This window comes from Typopeltis vanoorti, chromosome 21 (genome assembly GCF_054136105.1).
Source record: "Typopeltis vanoorti isolate ZY-2024b chromosome 21, IOZ_Tvanoo_1.0, whole genome shotgun sequence".
Lineage (NCBI taxonomy): Eukaryota > Metazoa > Arthropoda > Arachnida > Uropygi > Thelyphonidae > Typopeltis > Typopeltis vanoorti.
In genome coordinates this window covers 40971483-40985116 of record NC_143569.1, presented here as the reverse complement: position 1 = coordinate 40985116, position 13634 = coordinate 40971483, and the positions used below count along the sequence as shown (strand labels likewise).

General features: G+C 37.5%; 1 protein-coding gene across 1 annotated transcript in view; it reads left to right on the top strand.

Moving 5' to 3' along the window:
• The window catches only part of LOC150094765 (uncharacterized), a 98450-nt gene extending 87100 nt beyond the window's left edge, over positions 1 to 11350 (top strand). The window contains exon 6 of the mRNA XM_090411661.1: positions 11162 to 11350. Within this exon, the coding sequence (XP_090267787.1) occupies positions 11162 to 11350 (189 nt within the window). The remainder of the gene's footprint in view (positions 1 to 11161) is intronic.
• Positions 11351 to 13634: the final 2284 nt, after the last annotated feature.

Below are 13634 nucleotides of genomic sequence, written 5' to 3'. Positions count from 1 at the left end.
GTAGCCATTGGCTGAGAAAGTGTTGAGAATGTGGTTTAGTTCTGTGGTTAGGGCATTGTCATTTGAACAGATATGTTTAGCCCTATTGTGTAGTGTCTTAATGACTCCATATTGTTGCGAGGAGGGGTGGTGGGATTGTTGGTGAATGTATCTGCCTGTATGGGTGGGTTTTCTATAGCCTGAGAAAACCAAGGTTCCATCAGGCTGGCGGGTGACTAGTGTGTCTAAGAAAGGAAGGCAGTTGTTTTTCCGCAACAATATGGAGTTATTAAGACACTACACAACAGGGCTAAACTTATCTGTTCAAATGACAATGCCCTAACCACAGAACTAAACCACTTTCTCAGCCAATGGCTACCCCCCCCCCCCCACTCACAACAAATTAATAACACAAAGTTTTTGAGTATGGTAATGCTATGGGTCTTTTATAGGTACTGTCCAGGATCGATTTGTAATATGCTTCTCAATAGACGGAGAGACTTTTCAGTGAAAAGTGACTAAATAGTGTAAAGCAGGGGTCAGCAACTGGTGGGCCGCATACAGCCCAAACGTGTATTTTCGGCTGCCCATAAAAGGTAGACAGTACTTACATGGCATGTGGCCTGTATGTTGAATTATTTAAATAATATATTTTATAATATGAATAATAAATTAAAAATAATTTTATACCTTTACTTCGTGATATTGCCATGCAACTTGGCAGGAATCAACCATGTGAGTCCTGAGTGGAGATAACAAAGGCGACTTCATTCGATGACAACCGAGATTTTGGCGCACTTTTGCAGTTGCGTTTCCTAGTCCGTCTTTTAATATAATTCAATAACACCAACTATTATTTTCAGAGGATATATACTTGTTAAAAAGAATTTCAAAAATGGGTTCAAGAAAACGTAAAATTGCAGATAAAGGAAGAAGGTTTAATGATGGATGGAACCAAGTACTTTATGATAACCGGGGTAAGCCCCTTTCTCATAAAAGTATTGCTGTTATGAAAGAATATAATATCAGATGTCATTATGAGAATGTCATACTTTATCTCGTACTTTAAATATTTCTGTTTATTTTTAAGATATAATAAAAAGTGACTAAATAGTGTAAAGCAGGGGTCAGCAACTGGTGGGCCGCATACAGCCCAAACGTGTATTTTCGGCGGCCCATAAAAGGTAGACAGTACTTACATGGCATGTGGCCTGTATGTTGAATTATTTAAATAATATATTTTATTATTTAATAAATTGATAACTTAAATATTTTTTTCGCTCACTATTTTCTGCTAATTAAACGCTTGCGGCCCGATTATATTAAAAATAAAATTTGAATGTGGTCCGCGAGTCTAAAGGTTGCTGACCCCTAGTGTAAAGCAAGAGAAGAGATTCTTGTTGTACTAATTCTTAAGTGAACTGAATACATTTGCTATTTAGATGGCTGAAGAATATATTGATGATTCCATGTAGAGGTTAGACAGAGGAGAATGTGAGTTTGGAGATTGGAGTTCTGGGCTAAGGAGAATGGATGTCAATTTAATGTGACAAAATGTAAGTTATGCATTTTGGGGTGAAAAGATTAGCAGCAGTATGCCACATTGGTGGAACTGTACTCCAGGAGATTGATGAGGCCAAAGACTTGGGAGTGTTGGTGGATAGGGAGATGAAGTTTAGGGGACACATTGCAAAAGTGGCTAAATCAGCTCATCAAATCACTTGGTTGCTGAAAAATACTTTGACGAGCAGAGACAAGCAAGTTATTGTTCCTCTGTACCGAGCCTTGATAAGACCTCGTCTCAACTACTGTGCCCAGATTTGGTCACCTAGGTTTCTTCTTGATGGGGAGGAGGTGGACAAGATCCAGAGGCGAGTGACCAAGATGATAGCAGGTCTATGGAATGAACCTTATGAGAACAGGTGGAAGATTTGTGGGTTGCAGAAATTGGGTGATAGGCGGAAAAGGGGAGATATGATTGAGACATTCAAATTGCTGAAGGGTTTTTATAGGATTAATTCAGAGGATATTTTGGAGATCAGGACTGGTGGTGGGAGAACTAGGGGACATCTATGGAAGCTGGGAAAGAGTGTGGTTAGCAAGGTTGTTAGAGCTGGATTCTTTACTTTTAGAGTAAAGAATCTTTACTTTCAGAAAATAGTTCAGGCGCAAACTTGTTTGCCTACACTTGGATAAAGGAGTAAACCAAGTATATAATTTCTTGTTATCTTTAATTTATAGTATAACCAAGTGGAAAAACTTCCAACAACAGAATTGTATATGCTCTTAAGGACAACCTTGATGTGAAAATCAAAATCTCTGAGGTATAAATCTCTTCAATTATCTCAATTTCCCATTATGAATGCTATAATGGGAAATTTAAAGAGAAAGGTGACATGCAGGCACACGAACGGCATAAAGTACAGGCCAGAAGGGTAACGAGTGTGGTAAGAAAAGCAAAAGCAGATTATGAAAGGAAACTAGCTATGCAAGCTAAAGAGAATCCCAAACAGTTCTTTAAATATGCTGCAAGCAAAAAAAAAAAAAAAACTATACACGGCAGAATGATTTTAAGGAATTCTCTTTAAATTCCTCCACAGTTGTTTCTTTTTTTGCAGCTCAAGCTTAATGGTGTTATTCATCTATTTGATCCCTACTTGTTTTACTATTCAGACCCTACGTATACAATCAGCCATAACCTCCTGTAAATGCTCCTTGACCACTTCCCATGCTCTATCGACATCCAGCCCTTGCAGTTTTACATGCCATGGCACTGAACCAAGCAATCTCCTAAGCTTGTCATACTTGCCAGCACGGTAATTCCACATATACCCTGTCTTAATCGAAAATTCCACACCTTTAGCCACCTCCCAGGTGGCTAAAGGTGTGGAATTATGATCACTCTCACCAGTAGGTGGCATCATGGTCATATTCATTACAGTCAAATTCTCAGATGCTATTACCAGGTCAAGCACTTTCAAACCCCTAGTATTTTCTATTACATGCTGTATCAGATAGTTATCCCTTAATAATTGAATAAAATCCAGTTCCTTCCTCACGTGTCCTCTCTTCCTTCCAATCAATGTTACCATAGTTGAAATCCCCCATAATAATTACCCTCCTTCCACTCATTTCTTCAATTTGTTTATGCATACTATCTCCACCGTCTATTCCATCACCTGGTCTATATATGCAACAACCAACTGTATATTTTGCTCTGTTAGTCACAATCTCACACCAAATAGCCTCAAACGAGCTCTTTTCACTATCCTGCAATACAACTTCAATTCTCCTTGGCTGCAGTTCATCAGCTATCATCAATAACACTCCTTCCCCCATTTTATTTTCTCTGTCCCTCCTAAACACACTATAACCTACACATTCTATCCCACTAACTATATCCTCTTCCGTCAGCCATGTTTCACTAATGCCAATAACCTGTGGCCAGGAAGAGCCAACCAAGGCCAAAAATATTTCCTTCTTGTTCCTAATACTCCTGGCATTAGTCTACATGAAATGCAGGGGGTCCCTTTGTCCCATCCCTATCTTGATGCGTTATTCTAACTATCCCATTCCGATTACTTGTCTTTAGTACTGGCTCGGGTACATTATATACATTCTGAGAGAAGGTCACTACCCAGACAGGTTTCGACCTTTGTATAGGTGAAGCGGGCTCTAAAAATAAGACGATCCCGAAAGATTGTCCAACTCAGCATTGTTCCACTCGGTGACAAGCTCACCCCATCACTGAGAAGAACTTCTCAGCGTTGGCTCTACCCAGTGGCAGGCTCACCCCACCACCAGGCAGAGCCATAATCTCAGCAGTGGCCCCCACTCAGAGACAGGGAAAAATCCCCAAGCAGAGCCTCTCATGGCCAGGCCTGAACCGGTTTTGACCGTTTTTTGAGATCTCATCAGTGAGTAGGTAGACCTAGATGTAATACTAAGGTTTCAATAGTCAGAGCTTATATTTTTACGAGTTGCCAAAAGGTGCACAAATAGAATTACTGAAAGTAAGAGCCAACAGGCTTCACTTTGGCAAAGTAAAATTATTCAAAATTAAATGGATATTGAATACCATTATTTCTTAGCCGAATGAGAAACTCAAAGATAGAAAATCTAATCTAAGAGTTTCATGCCGAATATAGAAAACTATAAAGTTCTGCGAGTCCAAGCTTAAGCCAATACCTGGTAGTGCAATGTCAGGGAAACTTGTAGTAAAGGTGGATTTTCAGTAATTGTATTTGTGCACCTTTTGGCAACTCGTACAGTAAAGATATAAGCTCTGACTATCGAAACCTTAGTATTACATTTAGGTCTACTTACTCAAAAAAAGGTCGAAACCGGTCTGGGTAGTGACCTCTCATAATGTAGAACAGTAATACATCTCCTAGGAGCTGCGTTTTACATTATGAGAAAATACTAAGAACAGTAATCGGAGCTTGCTCCACCTTTACTACGAGTTGTCCTGGCATTGCACTACCAGGTGTTGGCTTACGCTTGGACTCGTCGAACTTTATATAGTTTTCTATATTCGGCATGAAACTCTTAGATTAGCTTTTCTATCTTTGAGTTTCTTATTCAGCTAAGAAATAATGTGGTATTCAATATCCACTTAATTTTGAATCATATATAGAAGCTTATAACTTCACATCACTTGCCTTCATATCCCATGATGCAAAGCACATATCGTTATGGGTATGTATAATGCTATGCATTATGGGAACGGTCACTATCCAGACTTGCTTCAACCTTTATTGAGGTCTCGTCAGTAGGAGCCAGACCCAGAGGTGATACCAAGGTTGAGGTAATGCAGAAATTATATTTTCATATAAAAGTTGCCAAAAGTGTCACATCTTATTAAAACTTCCAACAACTATCTCTAATGCAGAATATTTTAATAATAAGGTGTGACACCCTTTGGCAACTCGTATATTAAAACATGACTTCGGAATTACTCCAACATTGGTATCACCTCTGGGTCTGGCTCCCACTGATGAGACCTCAAGAAAGGTTGTAATTGGTCTAGCCTGGCTCCCACTGATGAGACCTCAATAAAGGTCGAAACCGGTGAGGGCCATTATGAGTTCGCTTTCTTAAGGTTTTTGCCTTAAGGGAGCAATTTGAGTCTCCCGGGGAAAGTGTTCTCCAGCACGGCCCGGTGAGGGGCTTTGTCGGTGAATGCTTTTCTTCGGAATATGAGCGGTTCTGCTCGGTGGTGGTGGGTGGAAGGCCATCACTGAGTAGAGCCAACGCTGAGATGGACGGTCTTTCGCCCACAATTGAGTGGCCTAGGGATCGTCCGAATTTTTAGAGACCGCTTTACTTATTCATAAGGTTGTAATTGGTCGGGGTAGTGACCCTTCCTATAATGCATAGCATTATACATACCTGTAAGAATATGTGCTTTGCATTATGGGATACGAAGGCAAGTGATGTGAAGTTATAAGCTTCTATATACGAGTTGCTCCAGGTCCTGAAAATAGTTCAGGCGCAAACTTGTTTGCCTAAACTTGGATAAAGGATTAAACTAAGTATATAATTTCTTGATATCTTTAATTTATAGTCAGTAAATTTTCTTCAATTGCTTAAAAAGATGTAGGTTTTTTATTTTATTAACTCCCACCCATGTAAGGTTGTGAACCTATAGTACATTATCACTGTGGGTGATCTATATATATATATATATATATATTTTTTTTTTTTTTTTTTGTAATATTTAATTTATTTTTACATAGTCCAGAAACCCTGCTCTAAAGAACAAACTTTAAACTTTAGGAATGCGGTTGTTTCACATCAGCAATGAAGTTCATCTCTTGCTTACTTGTTTGGTGGGAGAGTAGATTTTTTTCCAAGCAGTTTAAATGAGGATGTGCTGTGCACTTATTTAGAAGAACTTTCTTGACTTCCATTGTAGTTCCTCATCCCAGCTCAATAACCATTTCATAAAAAGTTCAGAAGTCATCCATGCATTCTTGTTAGCGTGGCACAGAACTGGTAAACTCTCCATTCTAAGCCTTTCAAAGCTCATATTTTAGAAGTTTTCTCAATAAGCAACAGCTTTCATTTATTATTTCATTACATGTTTGAACGACATAATGCATATATGCAATCCATTGCTTTCTTTGAATCCAACAGGGTTTCATGTTTGCACGAGGGCGGTCTGAAAAGTTCTCGGCCTAACAATGAAAAAACAAATTTATAACTTCAAAATATTTTTATTTTCAATATAATCTCCCTTAAGAATAATACATTTATTCCAGTGATGCTCCAGCACCATTATCCCACCCCTGTAGTGGTTTTCAGTAAGATTTGCAAAATACCTTTCTTCAGCTGCAATCACCTCTTGATTCGAAGAAAAATGCTGACTAGCGAGGAAGAGTTTTAGTTTTGGGAAGAGATAGAAGTCAGAGGGAGCCAAATCTGTGGAATAGGATTCCAACAATTCATAGTACAGATCCCTTGATTTTCCGATGCCAACACCTTTGTGGGCAAGTGCAATGTCCTGATGAAAGATGATTTTTTCCCTTCTGCAAACCGGGTCTTTTATCACAAATTTTTTCATCTAGTCTGGTTATAAGATCGGAATAATATCCCCTGGTTATTGTTTTACTCTTTTCAAGATAATTAATAAACAAAATGCCTTTAGATCCCAAAACACCGATGCCATGACCTTTCCTGCTGATGGAACCGACTTTGTCTTTGGCCTCAACAACTGGCTTCTGTCCACTGTTTTGACTGCTATTTGGATTCTGGTGTGTAATGGTGAATCCAAGTCTCATCCATCCATAATAATAAATCGATGCGTAAAATCGGTTTTATTCTTTTTAAAATGCACTGTTCAAAGATCTTCATGCGAGTGCGTTTTTGATCTGCCGTGAGCAAGCGCGGAACACATCTTGCGCAAAACTTTTTCATGCAAAATATATCCTACACGTTCTTTTGAAATGCCTATAGTCTCAGCAATTTCACACTTTGACTTGCTGGTCATCCAATATCATATCATGCACTTGATCAATGATTTCTGATGTTATTACACTTTTTGGACAACCTTCACGTGGATCATCTTCAAGGCTGGTACGGCCACGTTTAAACTTGGTACCCCATTTCTTAATTGCCAAAAACGAAGGAGACGAGTGCCCATAAACTTCTATGAACTTCCAATGAATTTCTTTTGTAAACCTTCTTTTACAAAGAATTTTATAACCACACAATACTCAATACTCACACGAGCTGTTTCGGAGTATAAAAGTTTCGGCGGGAGTTCGAATCGCTCTCTTATCTCTTGTCATCTCTCATCGCTTGTGTCTCGTCTCCAAGGTTCATCGGCACCAAGTTTCCCGCAGGAGAGCTATGTAGAGCTTGCCGCCACGTGTAGCAAGGATCTCCCCTTGCTATGCATGTTACATCGGTCAAAGCTGCAACTACAATGTGTTCAAACACATTAGGAGAAAGAGCCGCTGATGAAATCCACGTCAGCGTACAGGTCTGTGCATGAGTGCTTTTCGGTTCGTGTAGAACAAAGGAACAAGGGAGCAAAGCCCGCCATCAGAGAAGGTACAGTGAACAGATCGGAATACCTAGTCAAAGCAAGAACGGTAAGCGAAGATTTTCTTATATTAATGTAGGATTGAAGTATCCGTGGAGTAAAGAAACAGAAATTAAGAACACACGCCATTTACGTGTTGTGCCATAAGAACAGTCTGCAATTTAGACACTTTTGTCTACTGTTAAGAAGAAAGCATATTAGGCTCCAGCCGAACAGGAGGCCGAGGTCCGGACTGTTTAAGTGATTTAAGAAAAGTAATGTCATACGTTCAGAAAGTAGTTAACTGTTAACAGATATTTTGGGGAAGAGAATTAAGTAGGATTAAGTACTGCTGTCCTAGAGAATTACATATCAGATTTATTGAATTGTCTAGTATTTATATGTTATGTTTCATGTATGATATTATCAGGTAACTTAATTGTGAGAGTCTGAGGATAGATATATGTACAGAAGTGAGGAATTTATGCTCACTAAGAGATCATAGTGCAGAAGTTTAAATGTGTTTAATTAAGTAAGGGGAACCCAGACTCTTTTAAGGTTAAGAATTTAAATAACATGTATACTTGTCTTTGTGAAATAATAAATGTGTTTCTTTTTACATAATCAATTGAGTTTGTCATATCTTCTGCGGATTTGAATTACCGTTTGGAAAATTTCGTACCTTGCATTTAAAGGGGAAACCAATAGTGATATGTGAATAGGGACCACGACTGCATGTATCTTGATCCCTACAATTTTCTTTAAGTATTTTAGGTAGTGTATCAGATTTTAGTTGCCGGCTGGCGCAGTCTTTAATCTATACAAATTTGTCGGCAACTGAAGTCTAAGAAAAGGAGATACTGAAATTAACTGTAAATTTAAAGATAAAGAAAGTAAAGGCAATTAAAGATAAAACAACAAAATGAAAAAAGCCCATCTAAAGATTCCTCTCATAACAAAAAAAATCGAACTCAAGTCTTTTCCTCCAACTGCATTCACTACAGAGGCAGTTTAATTTTCTCACAATACTTTATCTTTTATTACAGAATACAGTTACTTTTGTTAATACCATATTCATTAATATTGCTGAGGTCTGATGCAGAAAAATCTTAAAATGACTTTCACAACTTACATATGTAACAAAAATTATATATAATTTATTCAAAAACTCCAATATATTTCATCCAGTGATATGTAGATATCATCAGCGAGATGGACTGTTAACTACATCAAAAAATGGATTAAAATAATGAATCATATATAGACATATGCTCGTGTCTTAGGTGCAGCTGAAGTATATGATATTACACTATTAGAGTTCAAAGGAAGAACTATAGAAAGTTGTGTAGCTAAAAATTATTTAAAATAATTATTAATTAAAAGACTAATTTATAAACAATTACGAGGGTTTCAAAAAAGTAAGGTAACTCTTTTTTTCTCGAAGATGTTTATCAATAGGAAGTTGAAATTATACACCAAGAAATAAATGAACGTGCACTACTTCTCCCACGCAGTCTAAATTTATTGATGCAGTTGTCCTGATGATAGATCAATTTATCAATACCAGTACCTGATACTTCTTCAGGTATTTATCAATACCTGAAGAAGTCCATGCCAACACTCAGTAACCAACATCACGCTGCCTGATGAACTTCCTCATCCATAGTGAAATGCCTTTCAGAAAGGTGTTTCGTGAGGCACCAAACAAATGGAAGTCTGAGCTATGGGGAGGGGAATGTGACAGAGTTTCCCAACGATTACAGTGCAGCCACTCACAAATGGTGTGTGGAATTGTATTGTCATGCACCAAAATCATACCACTTGTCAGTAATCCTGGTCATTTGTGTCGAATATCGACTTTCAGTTTGTCCAACTTGTACAGTAAAGCTCTGCACTGATTGTTCCTCCCTTCAGCAAGAAGTCTACCACACAGAATGCCTTGACAATCCCAGAATACTGTGGCCATGACTTTTCAGTCTGTGGGAACAGATTTTTTTCCACACAGGATATTGTGAATGTTTCCAGGTCATGGAGTCTTGTTTGCTCTCCAGGTTAAAGTGATGAACCTATATTTCATCTCCTATGATTAGGTGAGCGATACAATCCTTGCTTGTATCGCAACAGATTCTCCAGACATTCCTATGCATGTTGCCTTCTGCTCCTCTGACAATTGTCAGGGCACTCAGTGGGGCACACTTTTTGAAAGCCAAGGACATTGTTAACAATTTCATAAACAGTGGCACTTACACTTGTGCAATTTCACGCAGTTTCGCTTGCTGTTCTTTGAGAACAATGCCCTTAATGTGCAAAATGTCTTCTGTCTTGATTAATGAAGTCCTGCCGCCCGATATTGATCTTCAATGTCACCACAGCCCACTTTAATTGCACCAAAAACATCCGCTTCTTTGACATCACCTTTTCCAACCAGGTTAGGTGAATTTCACTTGGTGAAGCCCCTTTTGCTTCCAAAAAATGAATAACTTCACGGACACCTGTTTTGGACCACACTTGCGATGTAACTACCATATTGCAACTGGAATTAGCTGTGAGGCGACGGTAGTGTCACACTGCAGTGGTGGTCGTTTTGAATGTTATTAACGGATCTATCTCTCCACCATGTTTTATCTCACTCCCTTTCACCATTATTAAGGAAAAAAGTGTTACCTTACTTTTCGGAAACCCCTCGTAATAGCGATCACTTCCCAAAACATGGATCTGGCAAACAGTCTGACTGGTTTAGGTTTGGATGGTTTCATGTATTTCAAGGAAAATACAATCGAATTTGAACTTATTGGAATGAAGAAGTTTTGTGCCTAGTGCCAAAGAACTGTGCCTAGTGTCAATGGCATGAAAAAAAAAGCAAGGTCAGACTTGTCAGATTCCAAAAATGTAATATAGTCTTGATGTTCTTCAATTCTAATCATACCAGAATGGCCAGTTTGTCCAGAATAGGAAATATTACATGAGCAGAGGTAGTTGATAGACACCTGGTAAGGAAAGAGGTGATAATGTATCCTTTGTTAATGGTAGAATTCCTTCAAAACATCTCAGAAATTGTTTTCCTTCTCAATATATAATAGAAAAATCTCTCTATTCGAGACTATTCTACTTATAGGTCCCTCACATCTAATCCTCCCTTTAGTCAGATAAACAGACTTAATTATCTTATCGATAATGTTTCTAATTGGGATGAAGAGCAAAAGAAAAAGCTTGAAACCTCCTTTGGTTATCTACCTAGATTGTTCGGTTTTTCGAAAGTTCATAAATTAGGTGTTCCATTCAGACCAGTCATTTACTGTATATGATGTCCCACTTATCTAAATACTTATCCAGTACTTGCTACTTTGAGTAAAAGAAATACTTATATAAAAAACATTATGGACTTTAAAAATAAAATTTCTGATCTTCATCTAGACAATTTCAATATTATGATTAGTTTAGATATTGTATCCATTTTTTTTCTAATATATCTTTATCAGACACCATTGCATTACTTCAAGAAGACTTTGCTTCATATGTGCTTCATAGGACAATCCTATTTCTCCTACTATTGCCAACTTCTTCATGGAACACTTGGAACAACATACCTTTGATAACATTTCACTTAGACCTGCACATTTGTACAGATAAGTGGATGATATTTTTGCAATTTAGAATGACTCTTCCTCTGAGTTGCAGCAGCTTCTTTCCAAAAAGAATGCACTTCATCCCAGGATCCAGTTTACCTTAGAAGTAGAAGTAAATAATCGATTAGCATTTTTAGATCTAGTTCTTCAACTAGATGGAAGCTTAGAGTTTTCATTTTTTTGGAAGAAGACTAATACAGGTCGCTATATCCAATGAATCTCACTACCGCTATCCTAGTTAAATTTTTTTTAAAATATTTTTTATGTTGGACCCATATACAGGAGGTTGGCTGGTCAATTTATAGTACGTTAGTACTGTATATAGGTGGTGGGTTGCGAAAGGATAAACTTGTTTACATTAGATTTCAACGCCTGTATGTTGTATTTCTTGGGAAATACGTCTGGGGGAAGACGGTTCCACAATACTGCAGTAGCAGGGATGAATGAGGAGGAAAAGAAACTTCTGTGGGTTTCGAGGTGTACTGTGAAAGGATGTTGGGCGGTAGTTGTACGTCTTCCAATGAGCTTAGTACAGGGTGGTAGAATTATTGATGCTGTTTCAGATGAACATTTCCCATGGAAATATTTATAGAATATACAGATTGCGGAGACAAGAATGCTGGAACTATTAAGACTTTTTAGTGCAATAAATTAAAGATGCCAAGAAATTATATGCTTGGTTTCATCCTGTATCCAAAACAAAGTTTGCGCATGAAGTAACTTTACGATTGGCTACTTGTTTATAGAGACTAATAACTTCACATCATTGCCATCGTATTCCATAATGCAATGCAAATGCCCTTACGGACATGTATGCTGCTATGCTTTATGGGAAGGGCCACTACCCAGACTAGTTTTGACCTTTAGGAGCCAGACTCTGGATTAGAGATGTTGAAAGTTTTTCATTTGGTTATACCATAAATTAAATTAAAGATGCAAGAAATTATATGCTTGCCTTCATCGTTTATTCAAGCGTAAGCAAAGTTTGTGCATGAAGTAAATTCAGTACATTGTGTACGTTCTTTATGTTCTTCATACTTTACAGAAAGAATTTCAACATATTAAATCCACCTTTTTATCAAAGGGTTTAAGGACTCTTTCTTCAAAAATGCTTTATGGTATCTCTATCTCTTCCAGTATGGAAGAAATAACTTGCATTCCTATCCTTTATGTGCAAGACATTTCTGAATGCGTAGTGAAAGTTTTTAAACCACTGAATATTTTTGTTGTCTTTTGCCTCATAGAAAAATTTCCACCTCTTTCTCTCTTCTCTTTAAGACAAGCTTTGACCTCTAGGTTTTCTAGGCATCTGCCAGATTCCTTGTTTTCAGTTATCTTAATTTGGACAAACCGGAAGATCTTCTTTTATTCGTCTAGAAGAACACAATTCTTATATGAAATATCATGAGCCTGAATAATCTAGACTTGCTAAGCATGCTATCTGCACTAAGCATTGTTTATTGGAACAAAACAAGAGTCCTTTATAAAAGTCATTTCCTAATAGAATGTTTTTATAAGGAGACGTGAAATTTTACTTCATTGCCCCTAACTTAAACAGATTCCATAGTTTACATCTATCCCCCTTTATGACAATGTATTCTCCAAATTTTAGTGCCTTTTAGATCAACTAATCTTTCCTAATTTTATTTACATGTGTGTATTTATTATTATTTTTAATTAGAAATTATTAACCATATTTAATTATCTTACATTAGCTGCCTGGATGTTGCTTTTTAGAATTGTCTGTTACTGTGTGCCATTCCGTAACCCTGCACTGAAGATGCCTGTGACACTTAGGCAAACACTTTATAATAAATAAGTTTTTTACGTGAATTTTTCTCTATTTTTATATATATTTTGATTATGTCCCAATCCTCAGATCTTTTAACGTCACATCGCAAAGAAAACAAAAGCACACCTTCTTTGAGTTGAGATCTCACTTTTTTTGTGCTCGTGCAAGTTATACAAAACAAGGAGGATCCTAACTGGTCCAAAATGGCAAGTGTGCTGAGCTGGATAAGTGCTGACTGCACTCTCTCCATTTTAATCTTTTATTTTTTTCTAACATGCATTTCAACAATATCAGAAGCCTAAAAAATATTATTGCACAGACCCCTTCATGGAGTCCTAAGACTCATGGTGGGAGACCCAGTTGGCACAATATCTGTTGTACTTCTCCTTGAAACCATTAACAGACAAAGCACTCACAACTGACACTGGCAACCATTCATTCGCCACTCTCCAAACAAAAAATCTAGTTATCACTCCCGTAATAACCACACTCTTATCTAACTTCAAGGGATGACCTCTCATTCTTATCTCTCTAGCCAAGTGCTGAAATATTTTCTTTGTATTAATCCTATAAAATCATGTAATTAACTTAAATATTTCTATCATATACGCGCATTTTTCGCAAATTAACCAACTCACTATTGCAACTCAGAAACAGTCAATCCACAGAAGTATTCCACAGATCAATCACCATCTTGGTCACTCGCCTC